We start from the raw sequence: 19231 nt of genomic DNA, 5'->3' as shown, positions 1-19231 counted from the left end.
GCCTTAGGCTATAAGGACCCTGCCTGCTTACAGCCTGTCCCCCACACCCAATGCAAACTGTAAGTGAGCAAACATACATCATATTTGCAAACTTATTTGACCCACACTATGCAAATGAATTAATGTAACTTATAATGTCAGGGAAACTATGTGATAACATATATTCAAAAGGAATTTACTAAAATTAAAAACCAGTTTTTAATTAAGAAAATAACTTCTTAGTAAAGCAACAAATAAGAGGAAGCTTTAGATATAAGATGTCAGCCCTGGCCAGTTGACTCAGTGGTAGAGCGTCGGCCTGGCGTGCAGAAGTCCTGGGTTCGATTCTGGGCCAGGGCACACAGGAGAGGCGCCCATCTGCTTCTCCACCCCTCCCCCTCTCCTTCCTCTCTGTCTCTCTCTTCCCCTCCCACAGCCGAGGCTCCACTGGAGCAAAGATGGCCCAGGCGCTGGGGATGGCTCCTCAGCCTCTGCCCCAGGCGCTAGAGTGGCTCTGGTCACAACAGAGCAATGCCCCGGAGGGGCAGAGCGTCGCCCCCTGGTGGGCGTGCCGGGTGGATCCCGGTCGGGAACATGCGGGAGTCTGTCTGACTGTCTCTCCCCGTTTCCGGCTTCAGAAAAATACAGGAAAAAAAAAAAGAAAAAGAAAAAAAAGATGTCCGTCAAAAAACAATAGCAAATAAATAACAACAATGGTACCTTGAGATACGAACAGACCAACATATAAATTTTTTAAGATAAGAGCTGTGACTCGGTCCATATTTTTGTTCGAGATTCAAGCGAAATTCCGAGATATGAATCGTGATTCGGGAAGCTGCGGCTAGTTGGCATGTTGGCGCAGGGGACCAGTATCGGCAGTTTGATATATCAATACAAGTTGACTGACTTACAAGTTTGGTTACAGAACGAATTAAATTCATATCTCAAGGTACCACTGTAAGATGAAACAGAAGAGTTCTCTATCAATTATACCTCAATAAAACTGATAAAAAAGAGTTCTCTATAAGTTGGAAATCAAAGATTTCTCCATGACTGCCATTATTCAGTATTTTCTGAAGATCTTAGCCAATGTGGTAATATAACATTAAGAAATAAGAAAAACAGGTATAGAAATAAAATGCAAAAATTGTCATTTCAATATATATTATATTCTTTAAAAATTTATGAAATTCTCTTAATTCAATAATACTATTTAGTAAGGTGCTGAAATATAGCATAAATGTAAAATAAATACTCTTCCAATATGCCACTGATAATTAACTAAAAAGTGAAAAATAAATGCTATTAATACCTACAATGATGATAAAAATATGAAAATAATTAATAAGAAGTATGCTAGAATTCTAAAATATTTTACTTTACCATAAACATTTACAAAAGGACTGAAAGGAAACCCAGAACAAATGGGAAACTCACCCTGTTCCTGACGTAGCATCTTACTGCTGTTATGAGGCAGTTCTTCCCGGCTACATTCAGTGACATTCCTATAAAATCCCAGTGGAACTCCTTTTGGAATTGAGAGTAAGTGTCAAAGTTTGGCCAAGTGTGTATGTAAAAATGAAGAGGGAGGGCCAAGCTGAAAGCAAAGAGTGAGTTTTGATGACCTTCCTAGAGTTAAAAAAATTTATGAATCTGTCTATAAACGAAGCTTGAAGGGTATCCAGAGACCTCTTGACAACTGAGTTAAAGGACAGTTTCAACTACTTTATATGCCAACAAGTTTAAAAAGAAGTTATCAACTAAACACTGAACCCAAAATTCTATCCGAATTTTAAAAAATTATTTTTCTTACAAACAACACAAAACCCTAGAGTAAAACAAAAGTAAACTACTTATCTTTATGACTTTTAGGTCCTATCAGTTATGTCTTGAAGGAACCCTCGAAGACATATCTTTATTTTATTTACTTACATTTTTATAAGAGTATAATGCTTTTTATTTTCTTCTTTATACTTTTCTAGATTTCCCAAAATTTCTTAACAAACTTGTTACTTTATAATCAGAACAGATAACCCAGTCTTGGTACAATAAAGTTAGTATAATTATAATACACATTCTGTTTTGTGATCTGCTTTTTTTGCTTTTAACAACAGAAAATGTATTTCCTTTTTTTTAATTAATTTATCGGGATGACATTGGTTCACAAAACCATACAGGTTTCAAGTGTACAAATCAATAAAACATTGTCTACACACTGACTTGTGCACCCTTTGTCCCAACCGAAGTCTCTCTCCATCCCATTCCCCCACTTTTACCCCCCTCTACCTCTCCCCGCCTTCCTTTCCCTCTGGCTGTCACCACACTGTTGTCTGTGTCTATGTTTCTGTATATATGTTTTTGGCTATTTCTTTAACCTTCTTTCATCCATCCAGCCCCGTCCCCCAATTGTCCTCCCTTTTTTTTTTTTTTTTTTTTTTTTTTGTATTTTTCTGAAGTGAAAAGCAGGGAGGCAGAGAGACAGACTCCTGCATGTGCCCAACTGGGATCCACCTCGCAAGTCCACTAGGGGGTGATGCTCTGCCCATCAGAGGTGTTGCTCTGTTGAAACTGGAGCCATTCTAGCACCTGAGGCAGAGGCCATGGAGCCATCCTCAGCGCCTGGGCCAACTTTGCTCCAATAAAGCCTTGGCTGTGGGAGGGGAAGAGAGAGACAGAGAGGAAGGAGAGAGGGAGGGGTGGAGAAGCAGATGGGCACCTCTCCTGTGTGCCCTGGCTGAGAATCGAACCCGGGACTTCCACACGCCAGGCCGACGCTCTACCACTGAGCCAGCCAGCCAGGGCTCTCCTCCCTTTTGACAGCTGTCAGTCTGTTCCATGTATCCATGCTTCTGTTTCCATTTTATTTAATAGATTTCACATATACATGAAATTATATGGTATTTGTTTTTCTCTGACTCCTTATTTCACTTAGCATAATAATATCCAGGTCTTCCATGCTATGGCAAAAGTTAAGATTTCCTTCTCTTTCACAGCCACATTGTATTCTATTGTGTAAATCTGTCACAGCTTTTATATGCACTCATCAACTGATGAACATTTGGGCTGTTTCCAGATCTTGGCTATTGTAAACAATAGTGCAGTGAACATAGGGGTGCATATATTCTTCTGAATTAACATTTCAGGTTTCTTAAACTATATTCTCAGAAGTGGGATCACTGGGTCAAAAGGCAGTTCCATTTTTAATTTTTTTGAGGAAACTCCATGCTGTTTTCCCCAGTGGCTGTATCAGTCTGCATTCTCACCAACAATGCAGAAGGGTTCCCTTTTCTCCACACCCTCACCAGAAATTGTTGTTTGTTGACTTACTGATGATAGCCATTCTGACTGGTGTGAAGTAATATCACATTGTAGTTCTAATTAGCATCTCTCTAATGATTAGTGACATTGAACATCTTTTCACACGTGTATTGGCCATCTCTATATCCTCTTTGGAGACCTGTCTTTTCAGGTCCTTTGCCCGTTTTTTAATTGGATTTTGGAAGACACATATTTAAAAGTTTACAATCTACAGCAGTAAGAACTTAATCCAAGACGCAAGCACTTTTTTTGTGTGGAAGAATTCAGTGATTTTATTTTGTTTAATGCCATCAGTGCTCCAGTTGGATGCTTTGTATTTCTGATATTCTTTTATATCTGATATCTGTTCCTTTGGGGGAAGTATTAGAATTTTATATTTAGCTATTTTAACCTAAACATATAAATATTTTACATTTTTAGCAACACACCTTTTTTTAGTCAGTCTGTCTACAGTAATACCAATGCAGGGGATCATTACCATAACACTAGTAGGTCAGTAACTATCCCCAGATAAAGAATAAGGTGATTTTTAAAAAATATCAATCGCTATTTCAACAATTCAAGTTAAAAACTTTTGCTTTGGGTGAAACCATAAACATCCTAGAAGAAAACATAGGCAATAAGCTCTCTGACATCACTTGCAGCAATATATTTTGCTGATTTATCTCCACGGGCAAGGAAAATAAAGGACAGGATAAACAAATGGGACTATATCAAACTAAAAAGCTTTTGCATAGCTAAAGACACCATGAACAAAATAAAAAGACAAACCACACAATGGTAGAATATATTCGACAATACATCTGATAAGGGGTTAATAACCAAAATTTATAAAGAAGTTGTAAAATTCAAAACCAGGAAGATAAACAATCCAATCAAAAAATGGGCAAAAGAAATGAATAGACACTTCTCCAAAAAGGACATACAGATGGCCAATAGACAGATGAAAAAAATGCTCAACATCACTAATCATTAGAGAAATGCAAATTAAAACCACAATGAGATATCACCTCACACCAGTCAGAATGGTGCTCATCAACAAAACAACACAGAATAAGTGCTGGCGAGGATGTGGAGAAAAGGGAACCCTCCTGCACTGCTGGTGGGAATGCAGACTGATGCAGCCACTGTGGAAAACAGTACAGAGATTCCTCAAAAAATTAAAAATGGGCCTGACTGGGCAGTGGCGCAGTGGATAGAGCGTCAGACAGGGATGTGGAGGACCCAGGTTCGAGACCCCCGTGGTCACCATCTTGAGTGCGGGCTCATCTGGCTTGAGCAAAGCTCACCAACTTGGACCCAAGGTCACTGGCTCAAGCAAGGGATTACTCGCTCTGCTGCAGCCCCACGGTCAAGGCACATATGAGAAAGCAATCAATGAACAACTAAGGTGTCACAATGAAAAACTAATGATTGATGCTTCTCATTTCTCTCCGTTCCTGTCTGTCTGTCCCTATCTATTCCTCTCTCTGACTCTCTGTCACTGTAAAAAAAATTAAAAATTAAAAATAGAACTGCCCTTTGACCCAGCCATCCCATTTTTAGAAATATATCCCAAGAACACCACATCAATGATTCAAAAGAAGAAATGCACCCCCATGTTTATGACAGTGTTGTTTACAATAGCTAAGATCTGGAAACAGCCCAAGTGTCCGTCAGTGGAAGAGCAGATTAAAAAGCTATGGCACATATACACAATAGAATACTATGGGGCCTTGAAAAAGGAAATCATACCTTTTGCAACAATATGGATGGATCTGGAAACTATTATGTTAAGTGAAATAAGCCAGGCAGAGAAAAAAAAATATCATATGACCTCACTCATTTGAGGAATCCAATGAACAATGTGAACTGAGAAACGAAATAGAGACAGAGGCGGGGTCACCAGGACCAGAGGGACAGGGGACAGAGGGAAAGGGGATGAGAGGATGGGATCAGAGAAGGGAAAGAGATTGGTGAAATTATACACACATAACACAACATTATAGAGAGCAGAAAAGCAAATCCTGGAGGGAAGGGGGGAGGGTGTTGTGGGGAGGAGGAAAGGGGGAGGTTGTGGGGAACACGGGGGAGGGGGATGCGTTCGGGGGGGGGGGACTAGAATCTATGTAAACACAGTCAATTAAAATTAAAAAAATTTAAAAAAACTTTTGCTTTGGGGAGAATGCTAGTGTGAGCTTTCTAAGAGCTAACATTCACCTTTGACCAAGGAAAACTATTACCCAAATATAAGCAATTTTTTTCCTCTAGGAGACTAGGTAGTTTGGCAGAATCTTGACCTTAAAGGGGGAACACTATTTTATTCCCTGAGAACATTATTCTTCTCTCTACATAGGCAATAAAATAGAAAACTTACCAAAATAGGCACATAATTATATTGTAAAATACTGACAACTGAGGGCCTACAGTTTTTTCTTATTTAAATAATCACTTCAAATTGTTTAAAGTACAGTTAGCAATCACATGAGTATATTTATTTTTTAAACAAATATTTATACAGTGCCCATTCTGCACCAGTACTGGTATGTAGGTAAAGGTTACTGTATTTAAAACTAAATAAAAAAACATGTCAGGGAACCTTAATGTGTGTGTGTGTGTGTGTGTGTGTGTGTGTGTGTGTGTGTTGATCTGTACTTGTCAAGGCTTTGTAGTACTGTCTTTCACTTGTACAACTTGTATTAGAGTAACTTCTGGTAGTGTTAATGCTCACAGTGAATCAGACAGTACAACTGGCTTCAACCCAATTTACATAGACCTCTCTGGTCATCAGACAAACAAATTAATCCACTCTAACCCAGTTCTTTATTAAGTTGAAAAGAATTGTATTGTATTTGAACTATATATTAATTGGCATTAATCTTGACACAAGTTAATAATAGTATTATATGACTTGATTGTCAGGAGATCACCATGTAATTTTAGACCATATATCTAAAAAATTAGAGAGGCACTAATCATGTTTTACTTCGTGATGTTCAAACCTCTCTTTACAATATTGAGAACTATATTTAAAGAGGGACATAGACAACCTGGCAATCAATCACTCAGAGGGAAACAGCAAGGATTGAGAGGGAACTTGGAACCATTTATATGAGAAAATGGTCAACTAGGCTAAAATATTAACCAAAAGAAAATATGCTTCAGGGATATGAGACAGTTATTTTTTAATGTTTGAGGGATTTTCTTGTGGGAGAGAGATTAGAATTGACCTGTTTGTACACACTAGAGATAGAACGTATAGGAAATAGAATATTTCTAGTTAACAGGAAGATATTTCTTTGTTAATCTAAGGATGGACTGTCTACTTTCAAAAGAGATTCTCAGCTGTTCCCCATCTTTGTGACCTGTGCGCCCAACATAGCTGGACAAGCCAAACTTGTCTGCTTCTTCCTCACCCTTCAGATTGATCTCCACATACTTCTCTGAACTTTTCTCTCTCTCCTGGAGGACTAGTTGTTGCCTCTTTATTGGTCTCCTTCCATTTATCTGGCCCCCTTCAATCTGTTCACCATTGTAAAAAAACAAAAAAGAAAAAAAAGTGTAGGCTTTATCATTAATGTTTTTCTATTGCTCAGAAAAATAAAACTCAAACGCATAACACTAGATCCCTGGTGGCTCAGGCCCATAGCCTTCCAAAGCCACCTTGCTGCACCTAGCTCTCGTTGCTCTAGTCCTACTGACCTTCCTTCAGCCCTTGGCAAGGATCATGCTTTCTTACAACAGATCTTTGCCCATAATATTCTTTCTACCTGGAATTTCTACCTGCTGCCCTCTTTCCCAGCCCAATTCGCTGATACTTATAGGTAGAAACTCACCATCACCAAACCACTTCGTTAAAATTCTTTTATAACAGTCAGAAACAAGCATGGTTGGTGTCTAATTAACACTTCTCCCATGTTGTGACATTCTTTTCTGTGATTATTTGATCGATTTGTCTCCCACATGATCTGATTGGCTAAGGGCACGTTGTGCTCTTTCTGTTGCATATTGTAACCCCAGCACATGTTGATGTATAGGAGGAGCCAACCTGTATTTACTGAATAGGTGAATTAGCAAAGATCTTGTGGGTTTTCAAGGGAACCTGTATGATTTTTTACAGAAATAGCAAAACAGAATATAGGTGGATGAGGAAGACGGTTAGTAAGGTCCCTAGTAATCTTGAGAGTCTGTGCTTTTTGCGTGTTTGATTCCAGTGTCCTTAATTACAGTTATTCTTTTTTATTATCCAGGGTCAGCAAAACTAACTATTAATGATACTTGCATTTTGCATCATCTTGACTGGAGTATTATGCACGGCTTTTTCTAAAAATCTAACAATCACATGACCAGCAGGTGGCAGCAGTGTTCAAGAGAACGCCTCTACTGGACACCAGCCAGATTATGTTGAGAGCAGTGCTCATTTTCTTTCGTACAGCAAATGGATTTCAACTCATCTCGCGGTGGGTAAATGATTTTTCCCCACAAGTGTGAGAATGAAGAAAAACTGATTTTCAGTTAAGTATAAAAATGAAAAAAAAATTTAATGAACTATTTATGAAGACAGGCGTAGTGGTGATGGGGGAAGAACTATCTCCCAGTGGAATTAGATTCTAAAGATACCTGGATCCTTGGCTAGAAAAAGTAAATGTCAGAGTCGGTAGCTGAATGTTAAAAAGGTCATTTTATTATTTTTAGCCCAAACTTACTTTTGCTTCGAATTAATATTGCCCAACTCTACTTCACCTGCCCATCTTACTTAGCTGAAAATGTTTTTCATTATCTGCAGATAAAAATCCATCTTCAGAGAACAGAAATTTCCCACCATTGAGAGTATGTGTATAATTGAAAGGATGTGCATACATAATATGCAAGTACGTATACATACACACACATATATGCATGTATTATTCCAATCTGGGGGAATTTCTGGAGTTGCTGAAGTGAAGTTCAGGTTTAGCAGAGAAGCAGTTTAAAGAGACCAAGAGATCAAACACTCCTTGGGAGAGAGATAGATATTGCCCCCCCCCCCCGAAATATAGTTTTCTAAAATCTCTCTTTTAACTAGAGATTTTCTTCCTGTTTTCACTGGTGGTTTTCACTAAGCAATAGAAAAGAACAGACATGCTAGTTTTATTTCTTTAAGAAAACCAAAGTGGAACTGCTAGTACGTTCGTTCATCACAATGGTTCCCAAACTCTCAAACTAACACAACCCCTGCTGAGGTGTCAGTTTCACCATGTCAGCTGACAGTGTGTTACTTGGCTGTGCAGAGGAGACAGAATAGTGTCTGCTTAAGCACTGCACTCCAGAGCTCACAGGCGTGGGTTTAAATCCCTCCTCTGCTTCTTTTTCCTTGTGTGACTGTGGCTAGGTTCTGAGCCCCTGTATTAGAGTCCTCATCTGTAAACCACGGGTAATGAGAATATCTATCTCACATGGCTGTGTTGATGTTCAAATTAATGAAAAGCTATCAAGTATGGGCATTATTGGGCACTAGGCAAATGTTCCATAATTCTTAGCTATCATTGTGTTTTTTGATAAAGAAAACACGTGTGTAGGTTGAAGAATATTTTTTAAGAGTGATTGCCCTCACCACCACCCCATCCAAACAATTACCTACTATTTCTCTATATGAGTGCAACTTAAAAATTATACTGGAGTCCCTGTTTAATTGTTAAATTGCTAAAATAAATATTTAATTGTAATACCTTACAAAAATTCATTTTCATTTTAACCTAAAATGTTACTATGTTGATAACTTTGAATAAATTGACATGATACAAAGGCTATTTTTTCATTTAATTATATTTTAAATTTTATATAATAGCATTTAATTATTCTTTAGTTGAAACCTCCATGCACTAGGCCACCAGTGATCTGTTTTCTGTTATTCTAGATTACTTTGGCCTATTCTAAAACTATATAAAAAGGTATCATATCAGTAGGTTTCTTTTTGTGTCTGACTTCTTCTGTCTTATAGCCATTTTTAAACTAGTTTTAAAGATCTGAAACAATTATAATTTATTCTCAATTATTTCCCCTAGTGGAAGAAAGCCTATGGGTATATTCAAAGTAACAACAAGGAGCAAAAATTATTAGCATTTGGATTTGTTATATTTAGGTGTGTGATGTCTCAGGTTCCAGAAAGTGACTGTTTCAAACGGATAGTGTAGTTAAGAATTCTTAGCTACCCTTTGCCTCCGTCTCCATTCTATAATAGTCTCACTTGAGAGGCTGTGAAATTTTAAACTGCTTAAACTAGATCACCTCCATTTTCCACATGTTGAAAAGAAGTGCATATTCTTGGGTGTTCTGCAATGACCTAGTGAATTGTATAGTCTCCAGCCCTGGAAAGTATGTATTTGCATTTTTTACAAGTGCTCTTGGCTATTTTGTTACCCCTGTGCTCTATATTTTTTTTGTATCTGTGACTTATACCTTGATAATTAAAAGATTTCAATGAACTAGGTTATTAGAAAAATTAAAAAGAGGCCCTGGCTCTAAAAAAGAGTTGGCTCAGTGGTAGAGCATTGGCCCGGTATGTGGAAGTCTCGGGTTCGATTCCCAGTCAGGGCACACAGGAGAAAAACCTATCTGCTTCTCCACCCCTCCCCCTCTCACTTCTCTTTTCTCTCTCTCTCTCCCTCTCTCTCCTCCTCCTCCTTCTCCCTTCCTGCATCCATGGCTTGATTAGAGCGAGTTGGCCCGGGGCACTGAGGATAGCTGCATGGCCTCTGCGTCAGCAGCTAAAAAATGGCTCTGGTTGCAATGGAGCAAAGGCCCCAGTTGGGCAGAGCATTGGCCCCTAGTGGGCATGTCAGGTGGAACCCGGTTGGGGCACATGTGGGAGTCTGTCTCTGCCTTCCCTCCTCTCACTAAAAAAATTTTTTTTAAAAAATTCTATCTTCCACAACTAGAGAAAGAGAATAAAAGAATGGTTATCCATTTAATTTTGTGAAGAAAATTTAGGAGAAAAAAATGAAATGCTTAAGTCCAATCTTTTAAGTGAAATTTTTGACAAAAAAAAAAAAGAAAAAACCACTTATAAAAACTGTATATTATCTTCTCTCTCTTTTGGCTCAAACCACTTAACTTCCACATGTTAAATCATCTCCAAGGGGTCAGTGACCAAGTCTGTTTTTATTTCAGATCCTGCAGAATAATTACTCTTTTTCCAGTAATAAGATCTCTAACACAACTCATCCTGACAAGATCCCATGAAAACATACAAAAATTCTTAAATGGAGATTTTCCCAACTAGACCTAATGGAATAAATCACTTGAAATGAACTGGAGAGAAAGATGAGATGGTAGGCTGTAAATTAGAACCTAATTCAAAGCATTCCTCATGATTTTCTTAAGTTCCCAATACGTTCCTCCAATTTTTTTTTCATTTTCCCTTACCAACAAGGTATTTGTGTGCTCTGTTTCTAACTCATTCATACCTACATAATGAAAGAATTTATAAATCTGTCTTTCATAAATAAAGTTTTATTTTTCTTTGTTTGTTTGTTTTGTTTTGCATTTTTTCCGAAGCTGGAAACGGGGAGGCAGTCAGACAGACTCCCGCATGCACCTGACCGGGATCCACTCGGCATGCCCACCAGGGGGTGATGCTCTGACCCTCTGGGATGTCACTCTGTTGCACCCAGAGCCATTCTAGCGCCTGAGGCAGAGGCCACAGAGCCATCCTCAGCACCCAGGCCATCTTTGCTCCAATGGAGCCTTGGCTGCGGGAGGGGAAGAGAGAGACAGAAAGGAAGGAGAGGGGGAGGGGTGGAGAAGCAATTGGGCACTTCTCCTGTGTGCCCTGGTTGGGAATTGAACCTGGGACTCCTACACGCCAGGCCGACGCTCTACCACTGAGCCAACTGGCCAGGGCCTAAATAAAGTTTTGATTCATGAAACTCACCTCAAATAATTTTTGTACAACAGAAAAAACTATATTTTCTCTCTTTCTTCAAAAATATTTGAGAATTATATTGGCTTTATATGCCTGTGATAATTAAATGCATTGTGAGCTCCTTGAGAGTAGATGTTGTTTTATTTACCTTTATATTTCAAGAAGCTACACATGCACACATATGCAAAATACATACATGCACACACCACGCTCCCCTGCTGTCTGATAACTAAGGAGATCTGTTGGGTCCGTTTACGTTTCCCCTTCCTGCGCTGCAGCCTGAACACTTTATCCGGGCAATAGACTCAATTCACTTGTTTTCACTTAACAGGGATCACAGTTTTGTTCCACCCGCAGTCCAACGTTTCATTATCATTATACACCCATTTTAAATTTCTTGAATGTGGAAGAATTAACCTTGTTTTTATTACTCCATTGTTGCTAAAAGCAGAAGTCCTCTAATTAGCATTCTGTTAGATTTTGATTCCAACTTTTCTTGTAGCACATTTTCATGAATAACAACCTCAAAAGATAATTAAGTATTGTAATAAATTGAATATTGCCTTTTTTAGAGAAAGATTTTATTTATTGATTTTAGGGAGAGGAGAGGGGTGAAGTGAGAAGCATCAATTCATAGTAGTTGCTTCTCCTATGTGCCTTGACCAGGCAAGCCCAGGGTTTCGAACCTGCAACCTCAGCGTTCCAGACGTTATCCACTGCACCACCACAGGTTGAATATATTTTTCCGAAGCTGGAAACGGGGAGGCAGTCAGACAGACTCCCGCATGCACCTGACTGGGATCCACTCGGCATGCCCACCAGGGGGCGAGCCTTTGAAGAAATATGTCCAAATCCTAATTTCCAATACCTGTGAATGTGCCCTTATTTGGAATAAGGTCTTTGTGGATATAATTAAATTAAGGATCTCGAGATGAGATCATCCTGGGTTTAAGATGAGCTCTAAACCCAATGACTGGTCTCTTTAGAAGAGAAAAGAGAAGGGCAGTTGACACACTCAGAGAAAAGAGTCACGTGACAGTAGAGGCAGAGATTGGAGTGACTTAACTACAAGCCAAGGAATGCCAAGGATTGCTGTAAGCCAATGGTCCCCAACCTTTTTTGGGCCACGGACAGGTTTAATGTCAGAAAATATTTTCACAGACTGGCCTTTAGGGTGTGACCAAGACAAGCATCAAGAGTGAGTCTTAGATGGATGTAACAGAGGGAATCTGGTCAGTTTTTAAAAAAAAAACATCGTTCAGACTTAAATATAAATAAAATGGAAATAATGTAAGTTATTTATTCTTTCTCTGCAGACTGGTACCAAATGGCCCACGGACCAGTACCGGTCCACGGCCCGAGCTTTGGGGACCACTGCTGTAAGCCACTACAATCTAGGAGACAGGTATGGAAAGGAATTTTCTTTCAGATTCTCCAGAAGGAACTAACCCTGCTAAGACCTTAGTTTCAGACACTTTGCTGCTGTAACTGTAGGAAAATAAGTTTCTGTTGTAAGCTATCAGATTTATGTCATTTATTGTGGCATGCCTACAAAACTAATACAGGTGTCTTTAATCCAGTGAGTGTATAAGACACACAACAAAATCAGGTACACAAGTGCAAGCCAGGACCTTTGGTGTTGGCAGTACTACTGCTAAGATAAAGATGAAGACTAAACTGCAAAGCCAGCAGAACTAGTAGGAAAAAAAAATACATGTTGCAAATGTCTCCAAAAGTGGCTTTTTTGCCTCAACAAAATTGAGCATTTTATCTTTAGAGAATAGGGGCGGGGCATACCTCTTCCTCTGTGAAATAATACACAAATGTGTCAACTTACTTTGAAATGAACCAAGTGACCCAGAATGTTATGTAAATCATTCCAGGCATCCATCTCTGTACAGAAAAAGCTGTGACAGGAATTAGATACAAAAAAATAACAGGATTTTTAAGAAGTGTCTTGCTATTGACATAAGATTCTTCTAGCCAGTGGGGGACATCAGAGTGAATTTGATTGTTTTTCAGCTATGGAAGTCCTCATATGGGAACTCATGTCATTTTTATTTACATTGAAGACAAACTCTCTCTGAAAGACTATTCTACTTTAAAAAAAACTATCTTTTTAAAAATCCTGAAAAAAGTGAAAAATAAAATAAAACACAGTGTATGTGTTGTGACTTACTTGTCATTTATTTGTGTTAATGCTGGAGTAATATATGTATAGATAGATTCATTATCCATAATTGACTTATGATTGTGCAGACTAAGAAGTCCCAGGATCTGCAGTTGGCATGCTGGAGATAGGGGAAAGCTCAATGGTATAGCGACAGTCTGGGTCCAAATGCCTGAGAAGGAGAAGCAGAAGGGCTGACAGTGTGAATTCCAGTCTGAGTTTGAAGACCCAAGAAGCAGGAGAGCCAATGCTCTAAGTTTTAGTCTAAGTCCAGGTCTGCCAAAGGCAGGAGAAGACCCATGTCCCAGCTCAAGGATAAGTAGAGAGAGAATTCTCTTACTCAGCCTTTTTGTTCTCTTTGGGCCTTCAAGGGGATTAGATGAGGCCCACCACATTGGCAAGGGCAATCTACTTTTCTCAGTCTGCCTATTGAAATGTTAATCTCATCCAGAAACACCCTGCATAATGTTTCACCAAATATCTGGGCACACTATGGCCCAGGCAAGTTGACCCATAAAATTAACCATCCCACATACAGTAAGCCATTTTATGGTATTTAGCGCTTCAACCATAAAAAGATTTAAAGTTTAAACTTAAATACACTGGTAATACAGTTGACATTTAAACAATTCAGGAGTTAAGGGTTATACACAGTTTAAAATCTATGTATAATTTTTGAGTTCCCCAAAACTTAACTGCATACTTGTCCTTCTGTATTCAAGGGGAATTGATTCTACGACCTCCCACAGACCTACGAATCTCATAGATTCATAAATCTATGCAGGACCCCTGAAAATCAATGAATGCTCAAGTCTCCTATATGAAATGGTGTAGATCAATGCATACACTCAACCCTCTGTTGTCATGGAGTCCCAACAATACAGGTTATTTACCAAAAAAATAATTTGCCTCTAAGTGGACCCATGTTATTCAAGGTCCAACTGTACTATTCTATGGAGATTGATTCATGAATTGTCTGGGGCTATAGTAAAAATGTGTCTATTATAAACAAACAAAGGAATATGCAATTTTGGGGAGTTTTTCAACTTTGTTCATAAAAAGTTTATACACTTAACCCCACCCCCTTATCATTTTGTAACAATTCCTCAGTATATACCTAAGAGGAATGAATGAATATATCCACAGAAAGTCTTATACAAAAATGTCCATAGTATCTGAAAACTAGAAATAGTCCCATGTTCATGAAAAAGAGAATAGATAAATTATGATATATTCATAAAATGCAATGAAATACTACTCAATACACACAAAATGAGGCATCTTAATCATTTTTAAATTTGACCACTAGAGGTCAGTATAGACTTAACTGTGATAGTGTTCGTTTTTGTTTTGTTTGTTTTTAATTTGGGCTTCCTCTCTTTTCAGTTTGCATTTCTCCTCTGAGGTGACTATTCGTGGCCATTTATGAATTTTTAAAATATGAGATCGGAAAGAAATGATCTTATATCTCACATGTACCAATCAAATTCTCAGTGTGATGTCTCCTTTTCAGTTACTGAGTTTTTATTACATTTTTATTTTATTATTTGGACTTTATCATTTAATTTTCTAAAAGTTGAACACATCACAAAATAAATCCATTTTCAGAGTTAAACTATAGCCTTAGAATATTCAGGACATAGAATTCTCATAGCCAGTGCTACCAATATATTGATGAACGTTGCTGAATATATACTAAGCTAGAGGCCACATGTGTCTCTCACCCAGTGACAGAGACATCATTACTAAATCATTAGGCTGAATGGCCTCAGGTTTCTCTAAGATGTTCTAATAATTCTTCAGCTTTATTAGACATTTTAGGTCACAAAGACCTAGAACGATTTGCCCCGTTATTTTTGAAAACCTTTCTGCAACCAAAAAGCTAAAATGTTTCCCAATAGACTATTAAGTAATCATTTGCAGTCGTTGGATGGGTTCTGCATATGGATTCTTATGGGTTTTGCCATCACTGGTAGACTGGCTTGAGGAAGGTGTGTCTTCAGTTCTATTTCCTGGGTACAGAATGATGGTTTCCTAAAGTATATAAATGCTTGATGTGAAATGGGGTAGCAGAGGAGCCTGCTGTTTGTTTCAGCTCTGAAATGACTAGTGGAAAATTACCATGACACAAATCCCATGGAACTAGGCATGTTGAGCAGTCTAAATGCTCAAACTGTACGCTGAGATACTGTCCCGACTCTTCTTCCTTTCTCTGTACTTACACAACAGAAGCCCTCTAGAATTCTGTTTCTTCGCGTATATCATCTTCATTTGTGATGCTTCCCATTGAGGACCTCAGGTCTGAAATTCATAATCACATGTATGTGTTGTCTTGATCATAAAACCATCAACTTTAATATAGGAATGTGATCTATTTCTTAAATGTGTGGTAAGAAAATACACATAAAACTAAATCGCACAAAGTATTTCAATACATTTTTGTGCATTTTATTATGGGGGTAGAATTGATGGCAACTTGGTATTAGAAACTTTCATACAGAAGGGATTTTTCCAGATTCCCTAATGCTCTACACCAGTGGTCCCCAACCCCCGGGCCATGGACCGGTACCAGCCCACAGAGAAAGAATAAATAACTTACATTATTTCTGTTTTATTTATATTTAAGTCTAAACAATGTTTTATTTTTTAAAAATGACCAGATTCCCTCTGTTACATCCGTCTAAGACTCACTCTTGACGCCTGTCTCGGTCACATGATATATTTATTTACCCGTCCCACCCTAAAGGCTGGTCCGTGAAAATATTTTCTGACATTAAACTGGTCTGTGGCCCAAAAAAGGTTGGGGACCACTACTCTACACCACTTTACTTAGATATTTGGCACTATCAGTTTAATATCCTATTTTACACAATATTAAGATACATTTAAAATTTCTAGGTGGTTAGAGTTTTTACAATTTTATTTTTCTATTTTCTATATAATGTAATTTATATTCTGCTTATTAAAATTTATTGAAGCAGCTTTTGTGCATTATATTAGAATCAATTTCTGTAAATGTTTAGTAGAAGTTTAAAATAAGATGTCCTAACTGTTCTCGGTTTTTAAATTCAACATATACTCATGAAATCAATATTATTTATTTCTTTTTTATTTTTTGCATCTTTTAAGCCAAGTAATATTTTTTTAATGTAATCTGTCAGTTGTTTCCCAAAAGTATTGTTTTCCTGTTAATTTCCTTTTGTATTTCCTGTAGGTTTACTTCTTCAATTCTGATGTTATATTACTTAATTCAGAAAGATTTATTCCTGTTAGATATTCATTACAGAAAGTAAAATGTATTTTTATAAAATTCCACTTCTGTCTTTTGAATGCATTTTTCACTTAACTTTAGATGAGTTTCTTATAAGCAGCATCTAGTTGAGTCTTGCTTTTTGATCTAGTATAAGAGTCTTATAATTTAAGTTTATCCTGTGTATAGTCACCCTTACAAGTACTGCGTTTGGCTTCAATTTTTCCATCTTATTTTATGTTAACTTGTCCTTTTTAATAACTTCATTTTTTCCATCTTTTTCTATATAATTAGTATTTTCTGACCCTCTGTCTCCCTTGCAATTGAAAAAGTATTATTGGCCCACATTTTTCTAGTGTAGTCCAGTGTCAAACTATGGACTAATAGAGTCACCTTAGTCCTTGTTATACAAGCAGTGCCCAGACCTACTGAATCCAAGGTCTTGAAGGTGGAAAGGTATGGACTTCTCTTCACAAACTCAACAGGGGTTCTTTTAAATTTCACCAAGTTTTATTTTTCAGAGTTTCAAATCTATTGAAAATTTGTGCAGCACATCTAGGCTTGAAAACTTGAAAGAATAATAATATAAACATCTGTGTAGCCCTCATCTAACTCTAATGATGGTTAATAGATGCTCCCTTTCCATTCTCACCCCCTCTCTCACCATCTCTCCCTCTCTTTCCCTCTGTCTCTCCCCTTCTTCCTCCCTTCCACCTCTCCCTAAAATATCTTAAAATTAATCCCACAAATCATGTCACATTACTTTTAACTACTTCATCCTTTATTGCTTACGACTGGAATATTGTCTTTTATGACCACAATATTATTAACATCCAAAAAATGTAACACTGATTTAAAATTATCTAATATAGTATCTGTGGCTGATTGTTACAGTAATGGCCCCTGCAGACCTCTCCTCCCACTATGCCGTCATAAAACATCAACCAAGGAACTTACTGCAAGCAGAGACTAGATAAGCATATGCATCTTGGGGCCTGTCCTCTTGGAAGGCCACTAGAACCACAGAAGCCCAGTCTAGCCTCCTTGAGAATAAAAGAGTTTATGAAGAAAGGAGTCCAGCCTTCCAGTGGTGCCTCCAGCTGTGTTGAGTGAGTGCAGGCAATGTCAGCAGAAGAAACTCCCAACCAGTCCACAGAACCCTGAGAAACAGTAAACTATATTTTTAAGCTACCAAGTTTAGGTTTGCTGTTCACCAGTAGATATCTAATACATAGTCTATACTTAAATTTCCCTAATTGTTAAAATAATGTCCTTATGGCTGCTTATCATGTGCTTTGATCCAAGATCATTCAAGACTTATACATTGGCCTGACCAGGCTGTGGCACTGTGGATAGAGCATCAGACTGGGATGCAGAGAACCCAGGTTCGAAGCCCTGAGGTAGCGAGCTTGAGTGCCGGCTCATTCGACTTGAGTGGGGGCTCATCAGCTTGAGCGCTGGGTCGCTGGCTGGGCATGGGATCATAGGCATGATCCCATGGTCGCTGGCTTGAACCCAAGGTTGCTGGCTTGAACAAGGGGTCACTCTACTCTGCTATATGCCCCCATCCTATCAAGGCATATATGAGAAAGTAATCAATGAACAAGTAAGGTGCTTGCAACAAAGAATTGATGCCTCTCATCTCTCTCCCTTCCTATCTGTCCCTATCTGTCTCTCTCTGTCTCTGTCACACACACACAAAAAAAGACTCATACATTGAATTTAGTTATGTTTCTTTAGTGTCTTTTTATTTAACTTTTCCCTTTTCTTAATTTTTTGGTCAATGCCATTGACTTTTTTATTAAACAATCTAGGCCTGTTGCCTTATAAAATATTCTATAATCTTGATTTCTCTTATTATTTCCATATAACCAGTTTCAGTTTAAACTTCTTGTCAGAATATCATAGTTAATGTATAGGTTACATTGTGTCATGTCAAGAGGGATGCAGAGTTTGAGAATTTCATTAAAGTGGTTCCCACGGGTTCATACATTATTTTTTATTATTTTTTACAGAGACAGAGAGAGAGTCAGAGAGAGGGATAGATAGGGACAGACAGACAGGAACAGAGAGAGATGAGAAGCATCCATCATCAGTTTTTTGTTGCGACACCTTAGTTGTTCATTGATTGCTTTCTCATATGTGCCTTGACCGTGGGCCTTCAGCAGACTGAGTAACCCCTTGCTCAATCCAGCGACCTTGGGTCCAAGCTGGTGAGCTTTGCTCAAACCAGATGAGCCCACGCTCAAGCTGGCGACCTCAGGGTCTCAAACCTGGGTCCTCAGCATCTCAGTCCGACGCTCTCTCCACTGCGCCACCACCTGTTCATACTAGGTTCATACATTATTAAAAATACTTTGGGTTTGTTAATATTCTGTCCCCCAATTAACTCACACCCAATGGCTGTAACACTCCTTGATGATTCTTGCCTGAATAAATGATTATATCAGTGATTGCAAGAATTTTATATAATCATTAATTACATATTTTCACCAAGAATTCTTCTGAAATATAAACTTTCCCTTCTTCCTCCTCTGTTTTTTGTTTCTTTTGTTTTGTTTTGTTTTGTGGACACCTAGAAACTTTTCATTGTTGTTTAATGTAATAAAATCCATTGTCATCATGTTGTTTT

General features: G+C 38.1%; 1 protein-coding gene across 1 annotated transcript in view; it reads left to right on the top strand.

Annotated features, from left to right (window-relative positions):
- TMEM144 (transmembrane protein 144) overlaps positions 1-7622 on the top strand; it is a 53670-nt gene extending 46048 nt beyond the window's left edge. The window contains 1 exon segment of the mRNA XM_066360181.1: positions 7527-7622. Within this exon segment, the coding sequence (XP_066216278.1) occupies positions 7527-7622 (96 nt within the window).
- The last annotated feature ends 11609 nt before the right edge of the window (positions 7623-19231 follow it).

The sequence above is a fragment of the Saccopteryx leptura genome, chromosome 1, assembly GCF_036850995.1.
Source record: "Saccopteryx leptura isolate mSacLep1 chromosome 1, mSacLep1_pri_phased_curated, whole genome shotgun sequence".
Lineage (NCBI taxonomy): Eukaryota > Metazoa > Chordata > Mammalia > Chiroptera > Emballonuridae > Saccopteryx > Saccopteryx leptura.
Note: the sequence above shows the minus strand (reverse complement) of the source record. Positions and strands in the feature narration are given on the sequence as shown.